The 25,680-nt window shown below is 37.0% G+C and overlaps 1 protein-coding gene across 1 annotated transcript; it reads left to right on the top strand.

Annotated features, from left to right (window-relative positions):
* The first annotated feature begins 224 nt into the window (after window positions 1–224).
* Window positions 225–25,444, top strand: SELENOT (selenoprotein T). Its single transcript, XM_044251601.1, has 6 exons — window positions 225–449; window positions 19,295–19,405; window positions 20,020–20,146; window positions 22,449–22,536; window positions 24,056–24,209; window positions 24,717–25,444. The coding sequence occupies exons 1-5, from the start codon at window positions 313–315 to the stop codon at window positions 24,178–24,180; spliced, it is 588 nt and encodes a 195-aa protein (XP_044107536.1). The 5' UTR covers window positions 225–312; the 3' UTR covers window positions 24,181–24,209; window positions 24,717–25,444.
* The last annotated feature ends 236 nt before the right edge of the window (window positions 25,445–25,680 follow it).

Raw genomic sequence — 25,680 nt, forward strand, 5'->3', positions numbered from 1 at the left:
TTTAGGACCCGCATGTGCAATGACTAAGGATTCTCCGACACCCCACCAGCTACTTCATTCCCTCCCCACGCAACTCACTCCATCCCAGTCTCCGCACACATCCAAAATGGTGGGTCAGGGCAGCGAAACAGGTCAGCTCTACCTCCCAGAGCGTGCGTTGGCGCCGGCCTGCGCAGGCGCATTTCCGCTTCCCTCCCGACCTTGCTGGATCGCGCCTGCGCGGTGGGGAGCTGCTCGCAGCTCCCGCTCGGCCTTGGGCTGCCTGGCTGCAGTCTCCGTTTGAGCGCGGCCGAAGCGGCTGGCTCGCTTAAGATGAGGTTTCTGCTAGTTCTCCTGGTGGCGGCGGCGGCGGTGATCCGGAGCGATGCCTCGGCCAACCTGGGCGGCGTGCCTAGCAAAAGATTAAAGATGCAGTACGCCACGGGGCCGCTGCTGAAGTTCCAGATTTGGTGAGTATGTGTGCCGGGCCCCGCAGCGCCGTCGCGCCTCTGCGAGCCCCCTGTCGCTACGCGAGGCCCCGGCTTCGCGGCCTAGCGGGCTGAACCTCCCTCGGCCCGGAAGAACGGCGCCGGGAGCCTTTCGTAGCTTGCCTCTCCCGGGGTCCTTGCCGGGACTGCCAGGCCGCCCTTCTCTCCTCCGGGCATAACCGTTCTCTTGGCTCAGTTCTTTTTTGCCTCCTAGAATGGTGGGAGTGGGGGAGGAGGGCACGGGAAGGTTAAGTACTGAATGGCGAAGACGTGGGGCCCCTTGTCTGGACGGAGGGCCGGTCGGCGGCGTCACGCCATGGCCACCCGGCTGCCTGCGGAGGTGGGCATGAGTTGGCGCAGCGTCGGCGGACGAGCGCGTGCGTTTGCCGCCCAGGGCCCCTTTCCTCTCCCCTTTTCCAGGGTTATGCCTGGCGCCCTCGCTGCCCCCCGCCCCCCCGCCCCGGGCGAAGGTTAATTTGGGTCGTTGGAGGAGACCCGCGAGTGACAGACGCCTGTTCTCCAGGACTTCCCGGGGTGAATGTTGAGTGAGGAGTGGGGATTCTGACAGCTGGAGGGCGCCGAGAGGTCCAGGGAGACTGATTTCTCACTTTGCAGTTTCCAGACTGTCTTTAAAAAAGAGCACGTTGCTCTTCCGACAGTGTGGTTCACTCCCAGACAACTCTTACCTGTTCCCCCCAACTCCCCTGACACTCGCCTCCCAGGAGTTGCCGATACCCGCATGTCTTTATACCCTTCAAATCTCTTGTGCATTTAGAGAAACAGAAAAAAAGAAAAAAAAAAAAAAAACCTAAACCAGGGGAAAAAAGAAATCCCAGCAGTTTTCGACTTTGTACTGTAAGTTATTTTGTCGTTAACCTGGTTAAGTGTTAGAACCCGAGCAGTGATACATGTAATACGGTAGGTAGGGTTGGAGGAAGATTTGAAAGGCAAACTAGAATTGTAAAATTGTAGAAATTAGAATCCTGTATTGCAAAAGATGACGTTTTTTCAAGATCATAGCCTTTTTAAAACTTTTATTAATTTAAGTGTGCTAAAGGTTAGATTTCCTGTGTACCCAACTATTTTTTTGCTTATCCTTTAAAGAGTAAGCAAATATTTAAAATTTAAAAAATCAATTTAAGTTACCGTTACAGTCAGAAAGTGAGATGGTGAGATGAGACTTTATTTTTGGAGTGAAAACTATAAAAACTTTGCACTTTCCTCCTGATTTAAAACAAAACAAAACAAAAAAACAGAACAACTCCCTGTATTGTTTACTGTGTGGCCACCATATATCATTTTCATATAATATTGTAAATGGGAGTTATGACTTGACCATTGCAACTTTTCCCTTAATTTTTTTTTTTAATTAGAAAGTGGCTTTCATTTTTTTCAACCTATAATTACTGTTAAAGATTGTGATACTTTGGATTAAGTAATTTAAAAAGACTGCATTTCCAAGGTATGTAGTTTTTCTGTTTCCTACTTTTGCACCTCCTGTTTTGTGCTTTCCCAAAGTACTCTTCTTTTAAGTTGCTTCTGTTGGAATACTCCTCAGAATAATTTAACAAGTGTACCTTCCACTGAGGATGTTCATAACAACTATAGGGAAGAGCATTTAGTTCTTCGGTTAAACTTTTTAAAAAGTCTTAAGTACTTCAGTTGAGTTTCTGATACATAGTTTCTCTGTCATTTTTTCTTTCCTTCTTTTTTTTTTTTTTTCCTTTAAGTACAAACTGGTCCCAAAACTCTAATAATTAGAGTTTTCTTATGCAGTAACTCGGAGCATATTACATACAAAAGTTCTTCAGTTTTGTTTTGTTTTGTTTTTTAATCATAAATGAGAAAGAATTTTACTAGTATGCCCTCCGTATACAGGTATATTAAGCTTGTTTTTGGTACTTTTTTCCCCAGAGATTGATCTGTATATAGTAAATTGAATATTGTGTTTCTGGTTTTGGTAGACTCTCTTGGACGTTCATTTGCGAGTTTGGGAAAGAAGGGGAAGCTAAAACAATTGAGGATAAATATGTGAAAATTCTTTTAATTCTGTGAATCTGAGTGCTATAAAATGAAGTTTTTCATTAATTATCACTGTGAACAAAGGAGAGAGCTATTTTTACCTTCTTTTCAATCGCTTTTGTCTTTTATTTTATGAGTGCTCTTTAACTGTAGCTCAGTATATCACTTATTAATTGTGTCATTTTTATAATTGCTAATAGAATAAGACAGCGGCACAACACACAAATGGAATTAAAGGGAGAGAGTGTGCAAAACAGCTTCCAACAAACGTTCCTATTCTATATTCATGTATTTTTTTCAATAAATATTCATTCAGTACCTGCTTGTGCCAGGGATTAAAGATAATCCTGGTGAATAATATAGATATGGTCCTCCATGAAGCTTCCAGAAGTGCACAGTATTGCGTTACACATCTAAGTCTTTGGTTTATGTCAATCGATGGAGCAATATAATTAGATGAGTTTGATAACATTGATTTCATATTTGGGAGAAAAACTTATCCTGCTTACTTGGATGTTTAAACATTGAACATTAACAAAAAGGAAGTTCTCTAATCAGAGCTTAAAATGAAGGCCCCCTGTAACATTTTTCCTTTCTTGTGATTTTTATGTATAAATGCATTTTATGTGTAAATGTATACTGACAGATATTGGTTGACAGATGTTTGTATGCATGTTTTATTTTCCCCATATATGAGATTTAACATGTAGTCATACCTACAGCATTCAATCAGTTGTAGTTTATTTATTCTTTTTTATTTTTTAAAGATTTAATTTATTTGACAGAGATCACAAGTAGGCAGCAGGTGGAGAAAGAAGGGGAAGCAGGCTCCCTGCTGAGCAGAGAGCCTGATGGGGGGCTTGATCCCAGGACCCTGAGATCATGGCAAAAAAATAAATAAATAAAAAATAAAAATAGGGGTTCCTGGGTGGCTCAGTGGGTTAAAGCCTCTGCCTTCGGCTTAGGTCATGATCCCAGGATCCTGGGATCAAGTCCCGCATTGGGCTCTCTGCTCAGCTAGGGAATCTGCTTCCTCCTCTCTCTCTCTCTCTGTCTCTCTCTCTCTGCCTGCCTCTCTGCCTACTCGTGATATCTCTCTCTCTCTCTGTCAATTAAATAAATAAATCTTAAAAAAAATAAAGAGCTTACTGGGTACAGCTCTTTGCAGTTAATCCTTATTTGGATTTTTAGTGATTGATTCACTAAGAATAATAAATTAAAGATTGCAAAATAAGCAAATACAGAATTTTCCAATTTTTGTTAATTTAAGAATCCACTGCTATAATTTTAGGGCAACCAACTTCTAAAAGTATTTTTAAAAGGTAAATGAAACAACTATTCTAAGAACAGAGTTTTATTTAAATTATACACACTCACACTTTGCTTTCGTGATATGGAGGCAAGAAAATAAAGACCTAAGGCTGATTTGGATGTTGATATTTGCTGAGATTAGTAAAAGGATGAGTTGAAGAAATCTGAGAAATTGGAGCCCTAAAGATCATGTTAGTTACCATAGACTTATATTTGCATATTCAAATATTTGACCTACTCCGTGCAGGTACTTTGGTTCTTGGAATTCAGTTTTCTCATAGACATCATAGATAAGAGTAGAAAGCACTCATTAATCCATGGACAGCATATAAAATTAGAGTTGTGTTCAGTGCTGTAAAGGAAAGGTTATATATTGTATGAGACAGACCTAGTCAGGGGGTTAGGGAGAGTTTCCATGAAGAAATCAACTTTGAACTGAGATTTAAAGGATAAAATTTATTGCTAGAGAGCTTTCAAGCTAGGAATAACATGGTCAGTGGCCTTGTAGTAAAGAGAACGTAATTGCTTAGGAGGCCAAGGCTACTGACCTCAAAGTCCAAAGAGAAGGTGGCACAGATCCTGGAAGGTCTGGTAGACCATAAGGAAAAATCAGTTAGCTTCACTGTGGAAAAGACATTAGAGGGGACAAAGAATATAGATAATGGAGAAACCATTTAGGGGGATCATTGGGAGGTGCCCAGGTGAGAGATGATGGAACTTGGAATACAGTGGTGGTAGTAGAACTAGAATGTAAAGGGACAGGTTTAACAGATCTTTAGGAGATAAATTTTGGGGTTTTGGTGATGGGTTACATATCTGGGGGAAGGGAGAGGAGGTATGAAGTGAGAAGTGTCAGAGACGGCTCCTGAGTTCTGGAGTTGTGCTGTGCCATTCACTAGAAGGATAAACAAAGGAGACAAATTTTATGACTTTTTTTTTTTCTTTTTGGTGGGAAGGAATGGGAGGAATCCTGAGTTTTTAAAACGATAACAGGGGAATATCCTACAAAGAAATTTTTGTCTCCTCAAAATAGCCATAGTAACTAAAACTAAAAACTTATTTTTAATTTGTATTTATTTATTTATTTATTTTAAAGATTTCGTGTATCTATTTGTCAGGGAAAGGAAGAGAGAGGGGCACAGGCAGGGGAGTGATAGGCAGAGGGAGAAGCAGGCTCTAGATGAGGATTCTATCCCAGGACCCCGGGATCATGACCTGAGCCAAAGGCAGACATTTAACCCGCTAAGCCACCCAGGGGTCCCTAAAACTTAAATACCAGTAACTAAATAATTTTTAAATAACTAAAAAACTTAAATACCAGTTACTGCATTTCACCAAACCTAAGATATGATGGATTTTAAGGTACACCATTATTTTATATGTCCCTCAGAGGGAGAAAAATACTGCCGTTTAAATTGTGACACAGATGATTTTAAGATAAATACTGATTTTTCACAATGATAGGAGAAATGTACTTCTTAGAATCATTGAAATAAAGGAGTAGTAAGTTGATTCAGATAGAAGAGTACTAATGGAGTGTTACTGGAGAACAAATAAAATGCTGGCTGCTACACCTACCACTATGTTAGATTTTTTAAGTTTTCTGTAATTACTTAGAACTTAGTCACCATTTTGTTTTGTTTTTTACTATTTAAACAAAAAAACTGCAGTATCTAACTGAATAATGTACACTTAATAGTGGTTTGTACTTAATAATGTACAAAGTACTTTAGTCCAAAGCTTTTAGAGGTAGGTAAAATATGAATGGTTTTAAAGGTTTTATCTCCTCTTACAGAAAAATTGAAACATTCTTTCCTTACCATTTGCCATTAAGGTGAGTGGTGGAAATCAAATTGAATGTATCATTTGGAAATACCAAGATAACCTCATAAATTTTGAATAGTATAGTTACTGGAAAACTATATTTACTGCTCTAACAGTTCAGAGTTCCAAGTTCTTATTTGATCTGACTCTTACCTTCTGAATGACTTCTGGGAAATTATTGAATCTCTTTAGTAGTTCTCAACTTGTTCGTCTGTAACATGACAATGTTGGTCGCATTCCAATTACTAAAATTCTGTTACTGTTTTATACTGTTAGGAAGCTTCAAGGCAAAAAATGAAAGCATGCATATGTGTTTCATTTCTGTCACCTTTTCTGCTCTCCGTAAAGGGAAATCAAGTCATGTTTTCACATATCTTACCTTGATTGGGATGCAGCCCAAGATTGGTGAGTAAGAAATCTTGCCATGGGTTTTATCAAGAACTTGGTTCTTGAAAAACTTGAGGTTTTATCAAGAACTACTGATGAAATGAAATCCTCATTTTTTTATGACCTTTTTTACATGCTACTTGTTTTCCCCTTTTGTCCAGGGAAGATAAGTATTTATTTTTTACTATTTAGGAAGATAAATATTAGTTTTTTACTAATTGTTTGAAAGCCCATTGTCTGATGGGAGAAACAGAGACATGTTAAACAATATTACAGTAAAGTATCCTGTTCAGAGTGTTCTGAAAGAGGTCATAATGGAGGGCTTTAAAACCCTAGGGGAAAGAAAGGTTATTCAGGGAGAGTTGAAAGGCTTTGACAGGAGGAAATGAAGTCTTGAAAGGGTATGGGGAAAGCACCAGGAGATGTAGAGAAAGAGCTTTATAAAAGTTAAGGGAAGATCATATGTAAATGAAGCTGACTCAGCACAGAGAAGGGGGAGGGGACAGGAAATCAATCTGGAGGCAGATAATCTATTAAAAACTAGTGCAGCATAAATGCAATCATTTATCAAGTTTTGTTGTAATGTGATATTTTTATTGTCTTTAATGTTGTGATGGGAACTTTGGTAAATTTTACTCTGAGACTTCCATCTTTTAAAAAAAATGAAATTAGTTTTCTGGCTATAAAAATAATATAGGTTTCTTGTAAAAATAATAAAAAAGTGTAGGTGACAATTTTATTTTACCCTTCTAGGTTCTTTTGACTGGTCTATTAAAATGCCGTAAGACAGATGAATAGCAGGAAAACATTTAATTACACACTTAGGAAAGCCCTATAAAAAACATGAAAGGCAAGAACAAGTTGGGCAATTGAGATTTATATAGTATCCTAAGTGAAGGAATAGGATGGGGGCCTGGGGCTCCAAAGGGGAGGAGGGTAATTCACAGGACAATAAGAAGAGCAGATTTTTTTTTTTAATAAAAGATTTTAAGTATGTATGTATGTATGTATTTATTTATTTGACAGAGATCACAAGTAGGCAGAGAGGCAGGCAGAGAGAGAGAGAGAGAGGGAAGCAGGTTCCCCACTGAGTAGAGAACCCCTCCCAGGACCTCGGGTTCATGACCCCAGCTGAAGGCAGAGGCTTAACCCACTTAGCCACCCAGGCGCCCCAGAAGAGCAGATGTTTGATTAATTAGATGTTTGTCCTGCCACACAAGTCTTGCAGATAAAAAGTTACCCCTGTTAATAGCTTTCTGTTTGGGCCTATCCAGATTCTTTAACGTAGTTTAAGGGAGCAGTGAGGTTTTTTTCTTTGGAGTCCATTTGGTCTAAATTGCCTTCAGCTCAAAATAAGCCACATGCCAAAGTGCATATTTTGGGGTCGCATATTTTGCTCTCCCCTTAATATACACAAGAAAGTGAAAAAATCCTTGTAGCTCTCTATTAACATTTAGAAGAACAGTCTTCAGGACAACTCTACAGACATACTGTATTATGTAATTTATGTAATTCTAACCTTATAGAATATTTTTGAATATAGACTGTTATTTTGACTTATACAGAAGCATACATAGTTGTATGCTTTTTTTTAAATTTCCTTCCCCTCTATCACTTATTGTTCAGTAATTAGAGATATGCATTAGCAAGCATAGTATTACATAAGATGAGTGTTCCTTAATTTATCTAACTAGTGCTTTTTGGTTAACTTTTAGGTTGATCCTGATTTTATACAGAATTACTTAGTGAATATCCTCATATATTGTATACTTGTCCAATAATTTCTGTAAACTAAATCCACAGAATTACAGTATTATGATTAGGTCAAAAGGTATTACATTTAAAATTTTTTTTTTTTTTTTTAAAGATTTTATTTATTTATTTGAGAGAGACAGTGAGAGAGAGCATGAGCGAGGAGAAGGTCAGAGAGCGAAGCAGACTCCCCATGGAGCTGGGAGCCTGATGTGGGACTCGATCCCGGGACTCCAGGATCACGCCCTGAGCCGAAGGCAGTCGTCCAACCAACTGAGCCACCCAGGCGTCCCTACATTTAAAATTTTGATATTGTTATATTAGTTAAACTCCTACTGGAAGATCTTAGAGAAGTAGGTTGAGTTTTTAAAATTTCTAGTTTATCGCACTATAATAAGAATACAACATTGAATATGTAATGAGAATACGACATTGGCTATTTTTACTTACTGGACTTTCTTTGTGATATAACATGGTCACTTGTTGCAAATGGTCTTTGTGCTGTTGGGTTTTTATTGATAATAAAACCTGATGGATGCTTGAAATCTGCTAATGATAGTGTTCAGATCTTCTGAAATTTTATTATTCATCTTCTATCAATTTTCTAATCCATCAATTTTTTTAGGGCCTCAAAATATAAACATATAAATATAAATTTAAAAAATATATATATATGATTCATTGCCTCAAAATATTTTTTGATTCTGCTTTTTGGTTTTGAAATTTCTGGTAGTGTTTCCTTACCTCTTACTACTGCTTCTTATAGAATATTTTTGAATATAGACTCTTAATTTGACTTCTATTTGCTGTTCCTCCATTTTTGTTTTATGACGTAGTTTCCATAGACCCTCAGGTTTTGTCTTCTTTTTTCTGTTTCTCCTCCCTGTTTCTCAAAACAAGAGAAACAGCTTCAGATATTACCAGTATTATCAATACTGTTAAACCCACTTAGCCATCCAGGCACCCCAGAAGAGCAGATGTTTGAGATATTATCAGATATTCAGATAAACAGCTTCAGATATTATCAATATCCTATTGATGAACTGTATCCTCTTCAGTAGACTATTACCAGTTTACTCTCTTCTTCATTAGAATTTTGCCAGCACCAAAATGGCATGGACCTTTTTTTTTTTTGCTTTTCTCTTGTTCTAGGTTCTTTCACTTTTGACTATCTTCAGTCAGTATTTATTGAAAAAGTGAATACAGCCTGTTGCCGTCCACTGTGGCTTGCCCTGAAATAACCTAAATGTCCTCTCTCTCCCCTCCCCCATATTCCTAACTGGACTAGTGATAGCTATCACTTAATACTGTTCATTTCTGGTAGGTTTTTACCTGGTTGGCTTCTATTCCAGTTTGGAAACTGTTAGGCATAGAATGTAATACATGTAAAACTTCAGTTTTGAACATAACCCTTACCAGTAACACTCTTGGCTTGGTCTGCATGCCTCTACTGCTGGGGCTAAGCTTCCAGAATTCATTGTGCTACTGCCAGTCATCTTTCTGCTGCTCTGATACCTGACACACCCTTACTTATTAGTATAACTGCATTATCCTGTTGGCTTTCTTTCCAAGATTCCTGGGTTTTTTTTTACTGAGTTTATTCTAATGTCATGTGAAATTAGTCTGCAACCAACTGGTTAATAAATATACAGGTTAAATAGAAAAGCGGTATAAAGCAGCCCAGAGAGTTCTTCAGTTTGACCATTGACTCAACATAGAACACAATATATTTTTTTATCAGACTCTTTTTTTAAAGATTTTTATTTATTTATTTGATAGACAGAGATCACAAGTAGGCAGAGAGAGGGGGAAGCAGGCTCCCTGCTGAGCAGAGAGCCCCATGTGGGGCTCGATCCCAGGACCCTGAGATCATGACCTGAGCCAAAGGCAGAGGCTTAAACCACTGAGCCACCCAGGCACCCCTTTATCAGACTCTTTAACAGCTTATAGAAATACATTGAGGGTGAGTTCTGTGGCATGTGAATCCTACCTTCAATTAAAAAATGTATTGAAAAGAATAAAAGCTAGGCATCATATATGGAGTATTACAAGATGAAACAAAGAATTCTACAAAATGTGGTTGTCACTATTTATTGAATGCTTTAATCAAGTCATCTTTATTGAGTGACTGAATACCTTATAAATCTATTAATAAGTGTTTTCCAGAGTAAACAGATAAAATTCCTTCCCCAGGAAGGAGCTAAGCAATTTATAAATTCTTGATGGAATAGTCTTTAGCAAAAGAATTCCTGAAATGTTATATGTCAGAAATACAGAACTAGAAGCTACTGACCTCCAGAATAGACAGAAGAATGGAGAGAATAAAAACAGATCACTCATAAAATTTTAGGTTTGAGGGTGCCTGGGTGGCTCAGTGGGTTAAAGTCTCTGCCTTTGGCTCAGGTCGTGATCCCAGGGTCCTGGGATCGAGCCCCACATCAGGCTCTCTGCTCAGTGGGGCGCATGCTTCCCTTCCTCTCTCTCTCTGTCTGCCTCTCTGCCTACTTGTGATCTCTATCTGTCAAATAAATAAAATCTTAAAAAAAACAATTTTTTTTAGGTTTGTCACATCTTTGGAATACATTTAGTAAAGAAGCCAGGAATCTTCGAAGCTCCTTTAGGCATGAAATGTGCCTGGATGTGTTTTCACTGTGGTGGCCACTGTAATGTTTCAAGATTTGAGGTTGCTAAAAGGAAATCACTTGATTTCATATAACTACTGTTCCTTAATCTGACAAGCTGATACCTTTTTGGTGCTGCTTTTGCAGCTTCTTAAAAAACCGAGCAAATTCTGGGCCACATTTTAATCTTCAAAGTGTGTAGGCACTCCTGTTTGCAACTTTTAAAAACATTAATCAGTTTAGTCTATTTTTCACTCCCTAAATCCCTTGTGTGATTTGTAGAACCTTTGGAGATTTCATTCCTTAAAGCACTTAGAGCAGGTGATGCAGCAGACAAATGTTTATTATTACAGTATTTCATCTACTAAACAGAATAAGGAAAAGTAAAGGTTAAATCTAAAAGCACAGCTTTCGGTGATCAGTGAGCTGTTGAACTGAGCAATGCTATAGACATTTAGAAAGCACAGTATTTACAAAATATCTTCCTGATTTTCTAGGTACAGTGTGGGAGAAATATTAGTTGAAATTCTTAGAATGCAAGTAGTAGAAACCTTTTTGACTGGTTTGAACAATACGTTTGGAAATGCATTTTAAAATTACTGAGAGAATAATCTTAGAACCCAAAGGCAGGGATTCATCAAGGCCTTAAGACGAGCTAAAATAGAAAACTAGAAAGTAGAGAAGATGTCATTCACTCTTCCCTGGTTCACATCTGTACTTTTTTCTCAGTAAGTCGTACTTTGTCCTTTGTTTTCTCTGAAGATTCACTTATCTTCTCAGTCCTTTGAAAGATTAAACGTGTTAAATGTTCACCTTTGTGGAGATAGTCACTTTAAAATCCCATTTCTTCATTTTTAGGGAGGGATCTCAAGCCTTCCTTTGACAGGTTTGCATTTTTCTGGACTGTCAGTGATGGCAAGGGGTTGGTTTCATTATGTAAACAGGATCCAGTTCTGTGTGTGGGTAAGAGGACAGTTAGAAAGGAGGTTATTGTAAATAAAAAGGGAAGGTGAATTCAAGAGATGCAAAAAATAGAAATCTTAAATATTTATTTCACAAATATCTGAGCTTTTGCCCTTTTTTCTTTTTTGAAATTATTATAAACATATAATGTATTATTTGTTTCAGGGGTACAGGTCTATCATTCATCAGACTTACACAACTCATAGCGCTTACCACAGCACATACCCTCCCCAGTGTCCATCACCCAGCACTCCATCCTCCCACCCCACCTCCCCTCCAGCAACCCTCAGTTTGTTTCCTAAGATTTGAGTCTCTTAACGGTTTGTCTCCCTCTCTGGTTTCATCTTGTTTCATTTTTTTCCTCCCTTCCCCTATGATCCTCTGCCTTATTTCTTAAATTCTGCATATCAGCGAGGTCCTGTGATAACTGTTTTTCTCTGATTGACTTATTTCACTTAGCATGAGGAACTCTGGTTCCATCCACGTAGTTGCAAACGGCAAGATTTCTTTTTTTTTTTTTGATAGCTGTAATGTTCCAGTGTGTGTGTGTGCACACATACACGACATCTTTTTTATCCATTCATCTGTTGGTGGACATCTGGGCTCTTTCCATATTTGGGCTGTTGTGGACATTGCTGCTTAAATATTGGTGTGCAGGTATCCCTTTGGATCACTACATTTGTATCTTTGGGGTAAATAACCAGTAGTGTAATTGCTGGGTCATAGGGCAATTTTCAGCTCTATTTTCAACTTTTTGAGGAATCTCCATACTGTTTTCTAGAATGGCTGCATCAGCTTGCATTCCCAACAGTGTGGGAGGGAGCACTTTTTCATGTGTTTTGTTGGCCATTTCGATGTCTTCTTTGCAGAAATGTCTGTTCATGTCTTCTGCCCATTTCTTGATTGGGTTATTCTTGGATGTTGGGTTTAATAAGTTCTTTATAGATCTTGGATATTAGCCCTTTATCTGATACGTCGTTTGTGAATATCTTCTTCCATTCTGTTGGTTTTGTTGATTATTAACTTTGCTGTGCAAAAGCTTTTGATCCTGATGAAGTCCCAACAGTTCATTTTTGCCTTTGTTTCCCTTGCCTTTGAGATGTGTCCAGCAAGAAGTTGCTGCAGCTGAGGTGGAAGAGGTTGCTGCCTGTGTTCTTCTCAAGGATTTTGATGGGTTCCTATCTCACATTTAGGTCTGTCATCCATTTTGAGTCTATTTTTGTGTATGGTGTAAGGAAATGGTCCAGTTTCATTCTTCTGCATGTGGTTGTCCAATTTTTCTGACAGCATTTGTTGAAGAGACTTGTCTTTTTTTTTTCCATTGGATATGCTTTACTGCTTTGTCAAAGATTAGTTGACCATAGAGTTGAGAGTCCATTTCTGGGTTCTCTATTCTGTTCCATTGATCTATGTGTCTGTTTTTGTGCCAGTACCATACTGTCTTGATGATTACAGCTTTGTATTAGAGCTTGAAGTCTGGAATTGTGATACCACCAGCTTTGGTTTTCATTTTCAACATTCCTTTGGGAATTTGGGATCTTTTCTGGTTCCATACGAATTCTAGGATAATTTGTTCCAGTTCTGTGAAAAAAGTTGATAGTATTTTGATAGGGATTACATTGAATGTGTAGATTGCTCTAGGTAGCTAATTCCATACACATTTTAACAATACTTCTTCAGCACATCCATGAGCATGGAATGTTTTTCCATTTCTTTGTGTCTTCCTCAATTTCTTTCATGCCCTGTTTTCCTTTAATAAGAAGATGTGAGAGATTGGGGTTTGTGATAGGTTCAAGTTTGATATAAGTATTTGACTACAGTTAGGGGCAAACATAATGTAGAAAAGGGAAAAGAGGGGTGGTTGGCTTAGTGAATCAGGACACTGAATACATGATGTACTCAAAAAAGCACAGAATCTATTTGAAATAGGATAGACAGGGCATTTTCTTTATTTCTTAAATGTCCTTACACATAGATCATCTAATTTGTATACAGGTCTTTTCTTTTAGAAAAGTACTGTGAAAAATATTTTAAAGTGAGCAATTGCAAAAGTAGACTCCATATAGTAAGACATTACTGTATTACTAGGGATTTGCAAAGTGATTAGGACTTAATTTTAAGATTTCAGAGTTTAAATCTTCTTCTTAAGGACCTTTGGTCCCATGGCAGGAGGAAGAGGCAGGTGCTGCAGCATATTTTTAGCATGTTTCCATATTTATGTGTTGGGGGTATAGTGGAATTCAGAGTTTTCCTCACAGACCCAAAAAGAATGAAGTAAGTTGAAAAGAGCTGGGTGTGTAATAAAAGAGAAAATGACTGGGTCCTCACCATGTGTGCCTTGAATTTCACATTTTGTCCACCTCAGTAAACACCAGGTATGTTTTATTTTAGAAAACATCTGTCAGCAGTAGAGATTGCTATTTTAAAACAGGAAAATTGATTTTGGGAAAACAATTATATAGGAAAAAGTTCCTTAGGTTTTCTTCACAATTCTGAAGGCAATGATAGGGAGGAAAATTTCTTATATGTAAGTAGACTTGTCTAAAAATATGTTGTATCAGTTTTGTAAACTGTTTCATCTTTCAGAAGTAAATAGGTAAAGTTTTGTGGGGGGGTTTTTGTTTGTTTTTTGTTGAAGTATAATTTGCATGTTAGTTTCGATCTCCTGTTGGATTTGTAGGTGTTCGGAATGGTTTGATAACTATCTAACTGAACTCCTGCAACCTGATGTCATCTCAGTCTGCTACTCCTCCGCCATCTTGACTCAAATCCTAGCATGTTAGTTTCAGGTATACACATAAACAGTCAATATTTTATGTAGTGCAAAATGATTGCCACCGTAAGTCCAGATAATAGCAATCACCATATAGTCACAGTTTTTTTTCTTGTGATGAGAACTTTAAAGATCCATTCTCCTACCTACTTTTAAATATGCCATATACTATTATTAACTTTAGTCACTATGTTGTACGTTCCATCCTCATGACTTACATATTTTATAACTGGAAATTTGAAAAAAAAAATACAGTTTCAAAGTCCTTTTTGGATTTCAAGATTATGGGCTAATTCCATTTGGGAGTTCGATCCAAAGGTCTGAGACCATACCGAAGACTTGGGACTGGGAGGACGGAGGATAGAGCTAGGATTCTGCGCACAGCAGCCAGAAAAGTAGGTGACTAGAAGGCATCTGACCAGAAGTGTTGCCTGCACATAGGTACACCTCTCTAGTTGGGCTTCTTTGGGCTTCCCTTGGCAACAGATTGGCACTCGCAGAGCAAATATGAGGGACTTCTGGAGCCCCACAGGTTTTAGTTCTTCCAGAGGGAGAATCTCTAGATGTTCATCATGGAAAAATCTCAGAGATCTCTGCCATCAAGAGGTCAACTATTTGGGTACTTGCTGGTGGCATTTTGACCAAAGGGAACTTAGTTCCTGGACAGAGGGGAGAATAACTCTTATATCATCAACTCTCTTATTTGGGTCTAGTGGAAAGGGCTAGGATCTCAAATCACAAAGTCCATGTCTCTGAGCCTTGACTGAAGACAGCATCTTGGGGCGCCTGGGTGGCTCAGTGGGTTGAGCCGCTGCCTTCGGCTCGGGTCGTGATCTCAGGGTCCTGGGATCGAGTCCCGCATCAGGCTCTCTGCTCGGCGGGGAGCCTGCTTCCCTCTCTCTCTCTGCCTGCCTCTCTGTCTACTTCTGATCTCTCTCTGTCAAATAAATAAATAAAATCTTTAAAAAAAAAAAAAAAGACAGCATCTGTGTCACCCATCACTACATACCCAGTGTCTAACATAGTGCTTGACATGTAGTAGGCATTCAGTAAGTATTTGAGTGAGTGAATTAATAAATAGCACCTATGGATGTAAAACCATGGAAAGTCACTTCATCTCTTTGGGCTTCATATTTTCCCCTTCATCTATTAAAAAAAAGTTTCAACTCAATTAATTTTGTCTCCAGCTCTCACAATGTTTCATTAAAAGTTAGAGACTATCCCTAGGGCACATAGTACATTATATGTGAGTAAAAATAATTAAAAATTAAAAAAAAATAAAAGAGAATGTCATTTTAGATAATTAATTCCGTGTAAACACTGATGCAGACTTGAGGATATTGAAATCAGTTGCCATTTCTTGGTTTCATGGTAGTTAGGCATATAGGTATTTTTTGTAATATCCTCAAAACAAAAGCAACGTTAAATTTTTTCTTTTTTTAAGATTTTATTTATTTATTTGACAGAGATCACAAGTAGGCAGAGAGGCAGGCAGAGAGAGAGAGAGAGGAGGAAGCAGGCTCCCTGCTGAGCAGAGAGCCTGATGCGGGACTCTGTCCCAGGACCCTGGGATCATGACCTGAGCCGAAGGCAGAGGCTTTAACCCACTGAGCCACCCAGGTGCCCCCAAAATTTTCTTATAGAGAAAGCAGCTGTAACAAAATAGTACGATTTGGTCACTCAACAACAGTAATAATAAAATACTAAATAAGGTGAATGTTTACTAAACATAAAGTATGTAGAGTGTAAGTTATTTTAAGTATTTAGCTGTAGAGATTTGTTGCCCTTTGCAAAAATTTCATACTTTTTAGGGACTTAATCTCTTGTGAAATTTTTATTCTAAATGTGGAGGAAGTATTAATGTAAAGAAAACTGGTGACTTACTTTCTCTCTCTTTTTTTCCCCCGAAAAGTGAGTTTTTTCTTTTTTTTTTAATTTTCTTTTATTTATTTATTTATTTTTAGATTTTATTTATTTATTTGACAGATAGAGATCACAAGTACGAAGAGAGGCAGGCAAAGAGAGAGAGAGAGAGAGAGGAGGAAGCAGGCTCCCTGCAGAGCAGAGATCCTGATGTTGGGCTCGATCCCAGGACCATGACTTGAGCTGAAGGCAGAGGCTTTAACCCATTGAGCCACCCAGGAGCCTCAAGTGAGTTTTTTCTTAAACTGAGATCTACGGGGACACCTGGGTGGCTCAGTTGTTTAAGCGACTGCCTTTGGCTCAGGTCATAATTCTGGAGTCCCCAGATCGGATTGAGTCCCACATCCAGCTCCCTGCTTGGCAGGGAGTCTGCTTGTCCCACTGACCTTTCTCCACTTGTGCTCTCTCCTTCTCTCTCTCTCTCATTTTTCTCTCACTCTCAAATAAATAAATAAAATCTTTTAAAAAATTGAGATGTACTAATATTTGGACTGTTACACCCTTCCAGATATAAACCTGATCCTGGTAGTTGGTATGTTTCTCCTTGATGACAGTGTGATTGACAAAGTTGGCATCTTAGGTTTTACATTACTGTTACTTAATTACTGATTCTGCTTCCTCTGTACTTTCCTTGCTTTATGTGTTCCTTGACTTAGACTATAATGCAGGTAAGTGCTTAACACTCTTACCTGAATTTGTAAGCTCTTCTCCTGATTTGGTGGTACCACCTCTTTTTTTTCTCTCAGCATTATTGAACTATGATTGACAAAAGAAATTATGTGTAGTTAAGGTGATGATTTCATATACATGTATATTGTGAAATGATTACCACAGTAAGGTTAGTTAAGACGTTTATATGTGCCCACTCATAAAGTCATATAATTAGCTTTTTTAATTGGGTGAGAACATTTAATATTTATTCTCTAAGCAACTTCCAAGTATACAAAACAGTTTGTTAGCTACAGTCACCTTGCTGTAAAGTAGATCCCTAGAATTTGTTTTATAACTGAAGGTTTGTATCCTTCCACCAGTATCTCCCCATTTTGCCTCTTCCACAGCACCTGACAACCACCAGTCTACTTTCCATGTCTCTGAGCTTGGCTTTCTTATGATTCTGTGTAAAATTGTGTTTCTCTGTCTTACTTCACTTAGCATAATGCCTTCAAGTTTCATCCATATTGTTGCAAATGGTAGGATTTTTTTTTTTTTTTTCTGAATAATATCCCTATGTGTATTTATACCACATTTTCTTTACCCATTCATCTGTCGATGGACGTTTGTTTAAGTTGTTTCCATGTCTTGGCTATTTTAAGTAATGCTAAAATGAACATGGCGGTACAGATACCCCTTGAAGAGAGTGATTTCATTTTCTTCCTGGTATATCTAGAAGTGGAATTTCTAGATCATATGGTAGTTCTATGTTTAATTTTTTGAGGAACTTCTAAAATGTTTTCCTAGTGGTTGCTCCATTTACATTCCCACCAACAGTGCACAAGGATTACTATCCTTGTCAACACATACTTTTTCTTTTGTCTTTTTGATGACAAGCATCCTAACAGGTATGGGGGTGTACTCTGTGATTTTGGTTTGCATTTCCCTGTTGATTAGTGATGTGGAGCACCTTCTCATGTATCTGTTGGCTATTTTTATGTCATCTTTGGAAAAGTATCTGTTCTGGTCCTTTTGCCCATGTTTAGTCAGATTATTGACTTTTGGCTATTTGAGTTCTATGAATTCCCTATGTTTTGGATATTAACCCTTTTATCAGATATCTGATGTGCAAATATTTTCTTCCATTCTGTAGGTTTCCTGTTCATTTTGTTGATGGCTTCCTTTGCTGTGCAGAAGCTTTTTAGTTTGATGTAGTCCCACTTGTTTATTTTGCTTTTGATAACTTTTATGGTCTAATCCACAAAATCATTGCCAAGACTAATGTCAAGGAGCTTATTACCCACTGTGTTTTCTTCTAGAAGGCTTATGGTTTCAGGTGTTAGGTTCAAGTCTTTAATCCATTTTGAGTTCATTTTTATGTATGGTGGGAGATAGTTGGTCCATTTTCATTCTTTTCATGTTGTTGACAGTTTTCCCAACACCATTTGTTAAAGAGACTGGCCTTTCTTCAGTTTTGGCTCCTTTGTTTTAAATTAATTGGCCATATTTGTGTGGGTTTATTTATGCCCTCTTGATTCTGCCCCACATTGATCTATGTGTCTGTTTTTGGGCTACTATACAATTTTGATCATTATAGCTTTGTAATGTAGTTTGACATAGGCAGCATGGTGCCTCCAGCTTTGTTCTTCTTTCTCAAGATTGTTTGGACTATTCCGGGTTTTTTATGGTTCCATACAAATTGTAGGCTTGTTTGTTCTACTTCTGTGAAAAACGCCATTGGAGTTTTGATAGAGATTGTGCTGAATCTGTAAATTGTGTTTGGCAGTGTGGACATTTTAACAGTATCAGTTCTGATCTGTGAACACAAGATATCTTTCATTTATTTGTGTCTTCAATTTTTTTTTAAAGTTTTCAGTGTATCCTCCCCCTACAGGTGCACTCTGGTGGCCTTTTCCCCTTTTGTTGGGGAAACATATCCACAGCATAGTTTTTTAGAAATTTTAATGGAGATATTTGATGCTGTTGACTTAATTTCTTTAGTACTGTTATGGATTGCTGTCATACTGCTGAAAATTATCTTTCCAATGTTTTCCTTTGCAAAGTAGAAGCAAATTTTAAGTCAGAACTTAAAAAGAGTTTTTTAAGTTCCTTTTATTGTGATTGAGCAGGCATGTTTGCCCACTTAGGGGCAGAGTAGGAACAAGAACCAGTTTCATGTCTCATGCCTTCATCTTTTTTAAGCTTCCTGTGCCCCAGTTTTGAAAGTCCCTATTTCAGATGTGTAAGAGTTGTTTTCGTTTCAGTGTTTATACTCATTGATACCCCCGCAAAAAGCAGGTTGATTTGAAAGCTCAAAATATGCTGCCATATATGAATAGTTATTTGCTGCTGCCCAACAATGACCCAAATCTATAAAGTTTAATGTTCTAATAGATGGATATACATGGTAGGAAGGTAAATATGTGAAATTTATGAATAAACCTCTGTGTTGCCATCACCCAGCATCAGTTGTTATTACTTTGTCACTGTTCTTGGGAAACAGTTTTTTATACTTGGCAATTTTCAGGCTTTGTCTAAATGCAAAGTAAGTGTAGGCATATTCTAAATTGATTAACAGAAGCACTTTTATTTTTCTGCAGTGTTTCCTGAGGTTATAGGCGGGTGTTTGAGGAGTACATGCGGGTTATAAGCCAGCGGTACCCAGACATCCGCATTGAAGGAGAAAATTACCTCCCTCAACCCATATATAGGTAAGTAAATTTCAGTAACTTAAAAGGAATTTTTCAAGTGAATTTTTTTCACTTTTGAGTAAACCTTTGTGAATTGGTTCAGTTAACTTCTCGGTTATTATAATTTCTTAGTTGGTTACAATAAACAGAACACTGTTTTATAAGTGTCAAGTTTATTTGATCCAAATATGGAAGAATTTTTTGTTAAGAAGGATTATTTCAGAGATGGTAACCTTCTAAGGATATGTTTTCTTACATAATTTTTATTGCAGAAATAGACCAAGAACTCCTGAATTTTTGTATAGAGTCAGTGGTATAAAATTCTATACTGTTAAAATAAATATTTTTAAAGCCTAATCCTATATAATTTTGCTAGTTATAATAAACATTTTTGTTTTAAGTCTCCACATTAAACTTTAGTTACTATCTTTTTCACTACTTATAATTTAGTAACCTTTTGATTTGGTGTCTAGAAAATGCCTATGCACATATACTTGAGTTTTGAGTTACATTTATTTGTGTCTTCAGTTTTTTTCAACAGTGTCCTAAAGTTTTGTTGTGTCTTAAACAGTGTCTTAAAGTTGAATTAGGTGAAAAATTATGGCTTCTGATGAATTTCTTTTTTCTTTCAATAGACACATAGCATCTTTCCTGTCAGTCTTCAAACTAGTATTAATAGGCTTAATAATTGTTGGCAAGGATCCTTTTGCTTTCTTTGGCATGCAAGCTCCTAGCATCTGGCAGTGGGGCCAAGAAAATAAGGTATGTAACCTAATAGTTTTGATAGTTGCAAGTTTTTTAGGTTGTCAGTGAAAATATTTCAATGACTTGTTTGTTTGGTTTTCTGAGTACTTGTTGCTGATTCACCTGTTCACTTGTATTATTTCAGCTTCAATCACTTTTTAATCTTTGGGCATGGTGCTTAGCCTTTCTTGACCTTAGTTTTTTGTTTGTGATTTTTTTTTCTTGGCCTTAGATTTTATAATTATATATTAGGAATGATTAGGTCTTATTTTTTTCTTTTAACTATTTGAAGGATAAGGAGGTATAACTTCAGTAGAAACTGGACACAAAATAATGTAATACCTGATATTGATTATATAGATTAGGTCAAATCATATCCAACAGAATATAATACACATATAATGTAGGCCTTTTAATTAATGGCTTTATTCACATTAAAAATGACATTTTCATGGATTTGTTTTTATTAAAATTTTCTGTTTTTATTATTTGTCCTTTGACTCTTCTGTTAATCTCTATATATGTATATATGTATATATATAAATTGTGCTTTTTCTTTTTTCTTTTGTAGGGTCTTGCTGTGGCATGCATTCTTTTTAGATTTCTTTAATTTGTTTTACTTAAAATCATCTTTTCTAGAGGGTCTTTCTGCTTTGAGGAATGGTACTAATTGTATTTCTCCCTTGGATAGGTTGCTTAGGTTTCCTTCTAAGGAGTATACTGTTTTGGAGTCCTCTATCTGGTCCTGTTCTTTAGTTCTAGACTCAAACCACCTTTAGTGGACTCCTGCATATCTCTGCTTCTTTTTCTTAGGGAACCACTTAATTCCAGTAACAGGCAAGACTTCTTAACATAAGCATAAAACCCTCAGGTGTTACCTCTTACTGAACTGGGTCTCTAGCCATTATTAGTAAGATTGATATGCACAAGATTAAGAATTGGAAGTTAAGTACTCATGATGTTTTGTGTTATATTTATTCATTCTGTTGATTCCAGCTTTAGTACATTTTACTTGTGAAGACATGTAACATTATTAATCTACTGTGGAAGAGGAATGTACTTGAAAGCTAGAGCTTTGATGACACTTCTTATATATTGTTCCTATGAAAATATACTTAATGTTCCCAAATGCAAGGGTAATGTCTATGAAATCAAGCCCATTTAGCTTAAGTGAGACTGGGGGGAGAGCTTTTTCTCACTTGCTCTGGGCATTTTTATTTACTTTTTTTGAAATAACTTGCTGTGAATTGACATCCTCATTACTTCCTGTTTTTTAGTCCAGTGATTTTGTTAAAACCTTTCTGTTCACCAAGGAACTTCTGGTCTCTTTGAGAGAGTATAGATTTGCCTTCAAAAGGGGAGCAAGTATAATTTAATATGCTAGTGCTTTCTAATCTACTTTTTTCTTATTTGACTTATTTGTTTAGAACTTGGACAGGTTGTATTGAATACATGGAGTTGCTGATTATTGCATCACTTAGTCTCTTGTGAATTCATGCCTTATATTAGAAAAATAGTGAAATGAACTCTTCTTATGCTGGTATTCTTTCGTTTAGCTTATTAAGGCTATTATGAAATTTCTAGAAATTCTGTCTCTGCATTATGAATATATATTCTTCAGTGTATATAAAGTTATGAATTAATGTTGCATTTTCCTTGTTCCGTTATGTTCTTTGAACATATAGAATGGCAATAAGAGTCTGTATAGAAACTTTTTTTTAAAAGATTTTATTTATTTATTTATTTATTTATTTATTAGAGAGAGAAAGCAGGGTGAGGAGTGGGGGAGGTGGGGGGAGAAGAGGGAGGAGAATCTCGGACAGGTTCTCTGCTGAGCACAGAGCCAGACCTGAGGCTTGATACCGTGACCCTGAGATCATGACCTGAGGTGAAACTAAGAGTCAGATGCTTAACTGGCTGAGCCACCCAGGCGCCCCTGTCCCCTGTATAGAAACTTTTTAAAGTAGATTTAAAAACAGCTATTACCGGAGGCATCTGGGTGGCTTAGTCAGTTAAGTGTTTCCCTTTGACTCAGGTCATGATCCCAGGGTCCTGGGATGGAGTTCTGCATCAGGCTTCCTGCTCAGCGGGAAGCCTGCTTCTTCCTCTCCCTCTTGCCTGCTGCTCTGACTACTTCTGATCTCACCCTTTATCTCTCTCTCAAAAATAAATGAGTAAAATATTTTAAAAAATAAAAATAAAAACAGCTATTACCAAATAAAAATGAGGCTCTATATTTTAAAAATTACTGTGTCTTCAGTTGTAATGTTTTGCCTTTAAAATAACTTTGTGTGCTGTACTTAATTATATTTTCTTTTAGGTCTATGCATGTATGATGGTTTTCTTCTTGAGCAACATGATTGAGAACCAGTGTATGTCAACAGGTGCATTTGAGATAACTTTGAATGGTGGGTTCTGAATAGTTTGCATTCTGTAACATATTTAAATGATTTATAATGACCATTTGGCTTTTCTGTTTTTCGTAATATGCAAAACTGTCACTTTATATGGTCCTCACCTCCTGTAGCTTGAGAATTATATCCATATGATGACCCCTGAATGTATAATTCTAGAGAGCTCTAGATCTCTCCTAGGTGCTATATCCAGGAATCTTATGCTAATCCCAGACTGTTGATTACCTCTGCTTCCTGTAAGACTTGGGTACTTCAGTTTGCTTCTGCCCTGGCATTGCTCATTTATTTATAATGGCACCATTATCATTCTACCCAGTTGCCCATGTCAGAAAGCTAGGATAACCTCAGTTTCTCCCTTACTCTCCATATCTAGTGGTTCACCAAGTCTGATTCTTAACTCTACCTTCTACATTTCTCAGAGTTCTACTCCTGTTTATATTTATCACGATTACCCTAGTTCAAGTCACAATTATTTTGTTACCCTCTAATACATTCTCTAAACCAGAGGTTGTCCAATATGGCCCGAGTTACCAGTATTTTAAAAAAACTTTTACTGGTTACAAAAAAATCAAAAGACTATTTTATGGCACATGGAAATTTTTATAAAATTCAGATTTTATTGTTTATACCTCAAATTTTGAGTTTCATCAATGAAAAATTGGGGAAAATTTATTTCTCTGGTTATGTAAGTCCCTATGTGATAGCGTTGATTTTCTGTTGAGTCGTAAATCCTAAAATATTTTTTACCTGGTTTCTTACAGAAAAATCTGCTGATATCAGCTCCAAACAGTACAGTGATTTTTTTTTCAATGCAAACCATTTCCATCTCGTTGCTTCACTGCCTCAAGTTCTTTAAGTAGCTTTACTTTGTCCTCAAGATAAAGACCAGAACATTTAATACACCCAAAAGGCCCTGCTTGATGTAATCTTGATGTTGGCAGACCATGGCCATGTGGATCCTATGTTCAGCTGCCTTTTTTTAAAATAAAATTTTATTGGAACACAGCTGTGCCCACTCACTTATGTATTGCCTGTTGTTTCTTTTAGACTACAATTAGGGTTGAGTAGCTGTGATGGACTGTATGTCTTCCCTAGCTGAAAATGCTTACTGTCTGGGACTTTATAGTTTGTTGACCCTGATCTACTCCCTGCTCACCTCTCCAGCTTCCATTCTACCCCTCTTCTGTATTTCAGCTCTCACTTTTAATGACAGTATTTCTTAATTTTAGTGATATTTCTCAACTTCAATAATAATAGGGCTCTTTTCTAGCCTCTTATATCCCTCAGCATCTTCTAGTTTTAATTCTTAGTGCATAGTTGTGATTTCTAGCTATATGTGTAGTGCTTTTTGTGTCTCCCCTATTAGAAACACCATAGCAGCAAGAAGGGTAACTTTCTGGTTCACTACTGTATCCCCAACTGTATATAGACTATAATTTGTGGAATGAATGTTTATTATAGAATCATCTTTAATTTTAAGGGGTGGTACTATTTATTTTTATTTTTATTATAGATGTGCCTGTGTGGTCTAAGCTGGAATCTGGTCACCTCCCATCCATGCAACAGCTTGTTCAAATTCTTGACAATGAAATGAAGCTTAATGTGCATATGGATTCAATCCCACATCATAGATCATAGCCCCACCTATCAGCACTGAAAACTCTTTTGTAAGTAGTTTAAAAATACAGTAACCAGTTATAGGTATCATTCTCATCACAGATCAGTAAGATACTAGGTATTCCATATATTACCATTTGAGTTCCCAACTTAAGATGTAATATATGGGTGTTTTCTTTATTAAAATTTATGAAGTGATAAGAGCATTTGGACCTGCCAAAACAAGGTAAGGTTATGCTACTAATTTTATCTTCAAGGCTTAATAACCTGGGCCCATCACATCATTTTTTTGACTGTAACTCTTAATAGTCAGAGTCGGTATATTATTCTAGAATATTTGTATACATATCTTCTCTTTACTTGCAAATAACTAGTTTCTCAGAGTATGCAGAATCTCTTAACATGCTCGAGATAGAAAATTATAAGCAAGCGTGTGTGAACACAGAGAGATGGATGTTAGTTAACTTTTGCATACCGGAGATGTTCTCAGTTCTTATCAATGAGTTGATTTTATAAGAGTGAATTTTTAAATAAAATAATCTTTTTTTCTCTTTCAGACATTAAGGGATTTTTTGCAAGAGCAGCGTGACTGACATTATGAAGGCCTGTACTGAAGACAGCAAGCTGTTAGTACAGACCAGATGCTTTTTGGCAGGCTCGTTGTACCTCTTGAAAAACCTCAATGCAAGACAGTTTTTCAGTGCTGGCACATTTTGGAATTCTGCACATTCGTGGAGTGCAATAATACTGTATAGCTTTTTTTCTTCCCCAAATCTACTCAGTTAACAGTTTTTAAAAAATGTAGACATTACCACTTGTACCGTTTTTTCCTTAGTCATATTTGGAAAAGTAGAAAATGGAGTTACAATTTGACTTTCTTTTCAAAGATGTCTGTTAAATCTGTTGTGATTTTATATGAATTTTCCTTTTTTATAGTTTAAAATTGATCTTTTTGGGAATACGCTGAAGTTCCCAAATAGTTTATAAGAGTGTATCAGGCATCTTTAATTTGGTCATTTCCAATTTATAGTTTTCAAAATACTGCAGATTGTGAACAGTGCATTATATGAGATTATGGGGGGAAATCCTATATCCAGAGTACTCTACCAATTTGTGTGTATGTGCGTGTGTGCGTGTGTGATTACCAGAGAATTACTAAAAGACCAACTGCTTTTTAAATACTGTTAATGTAGTTCAAGTGTCTTGCCTTGACCAATCTAATGAGTTGATTAACTGGGCCTTTATACTTAACTCAATAAAAAACTAAGCAGATGTAAGTTAAAAAGTTTGAATTTATTGCCCAGCGTACCTGTTAACATTATACTTAAAAGTTGTCTTCCTCAATTTTTGTTTTTGACTTCCAGATAATTTCATAAGGAACATACTTCAGTTTTATACACAAATAATAAGTCAGTTACCATTTTTAGGGTAGTTGAAACTCAGTTCCCTTGAAAGATCAGTTAAATCTCTTTACAACATTAATTTTAGGTGAGTAGAGAGTACTTGTCTAATAATTTAACT

Source organism: Neovison vison, chromosome 6 (assembly GCF_020171115.1).
Source record: "Neovison vison isolate M4711 chromosome 6, ASM_NN_V1, whole genome shotgun sequence".
Lineage (NCBI taxonomy): Eukaryota > Metazoa > Chordata > Mammalia > Carnivora > Mustelidae > Neogale > Neogale vison.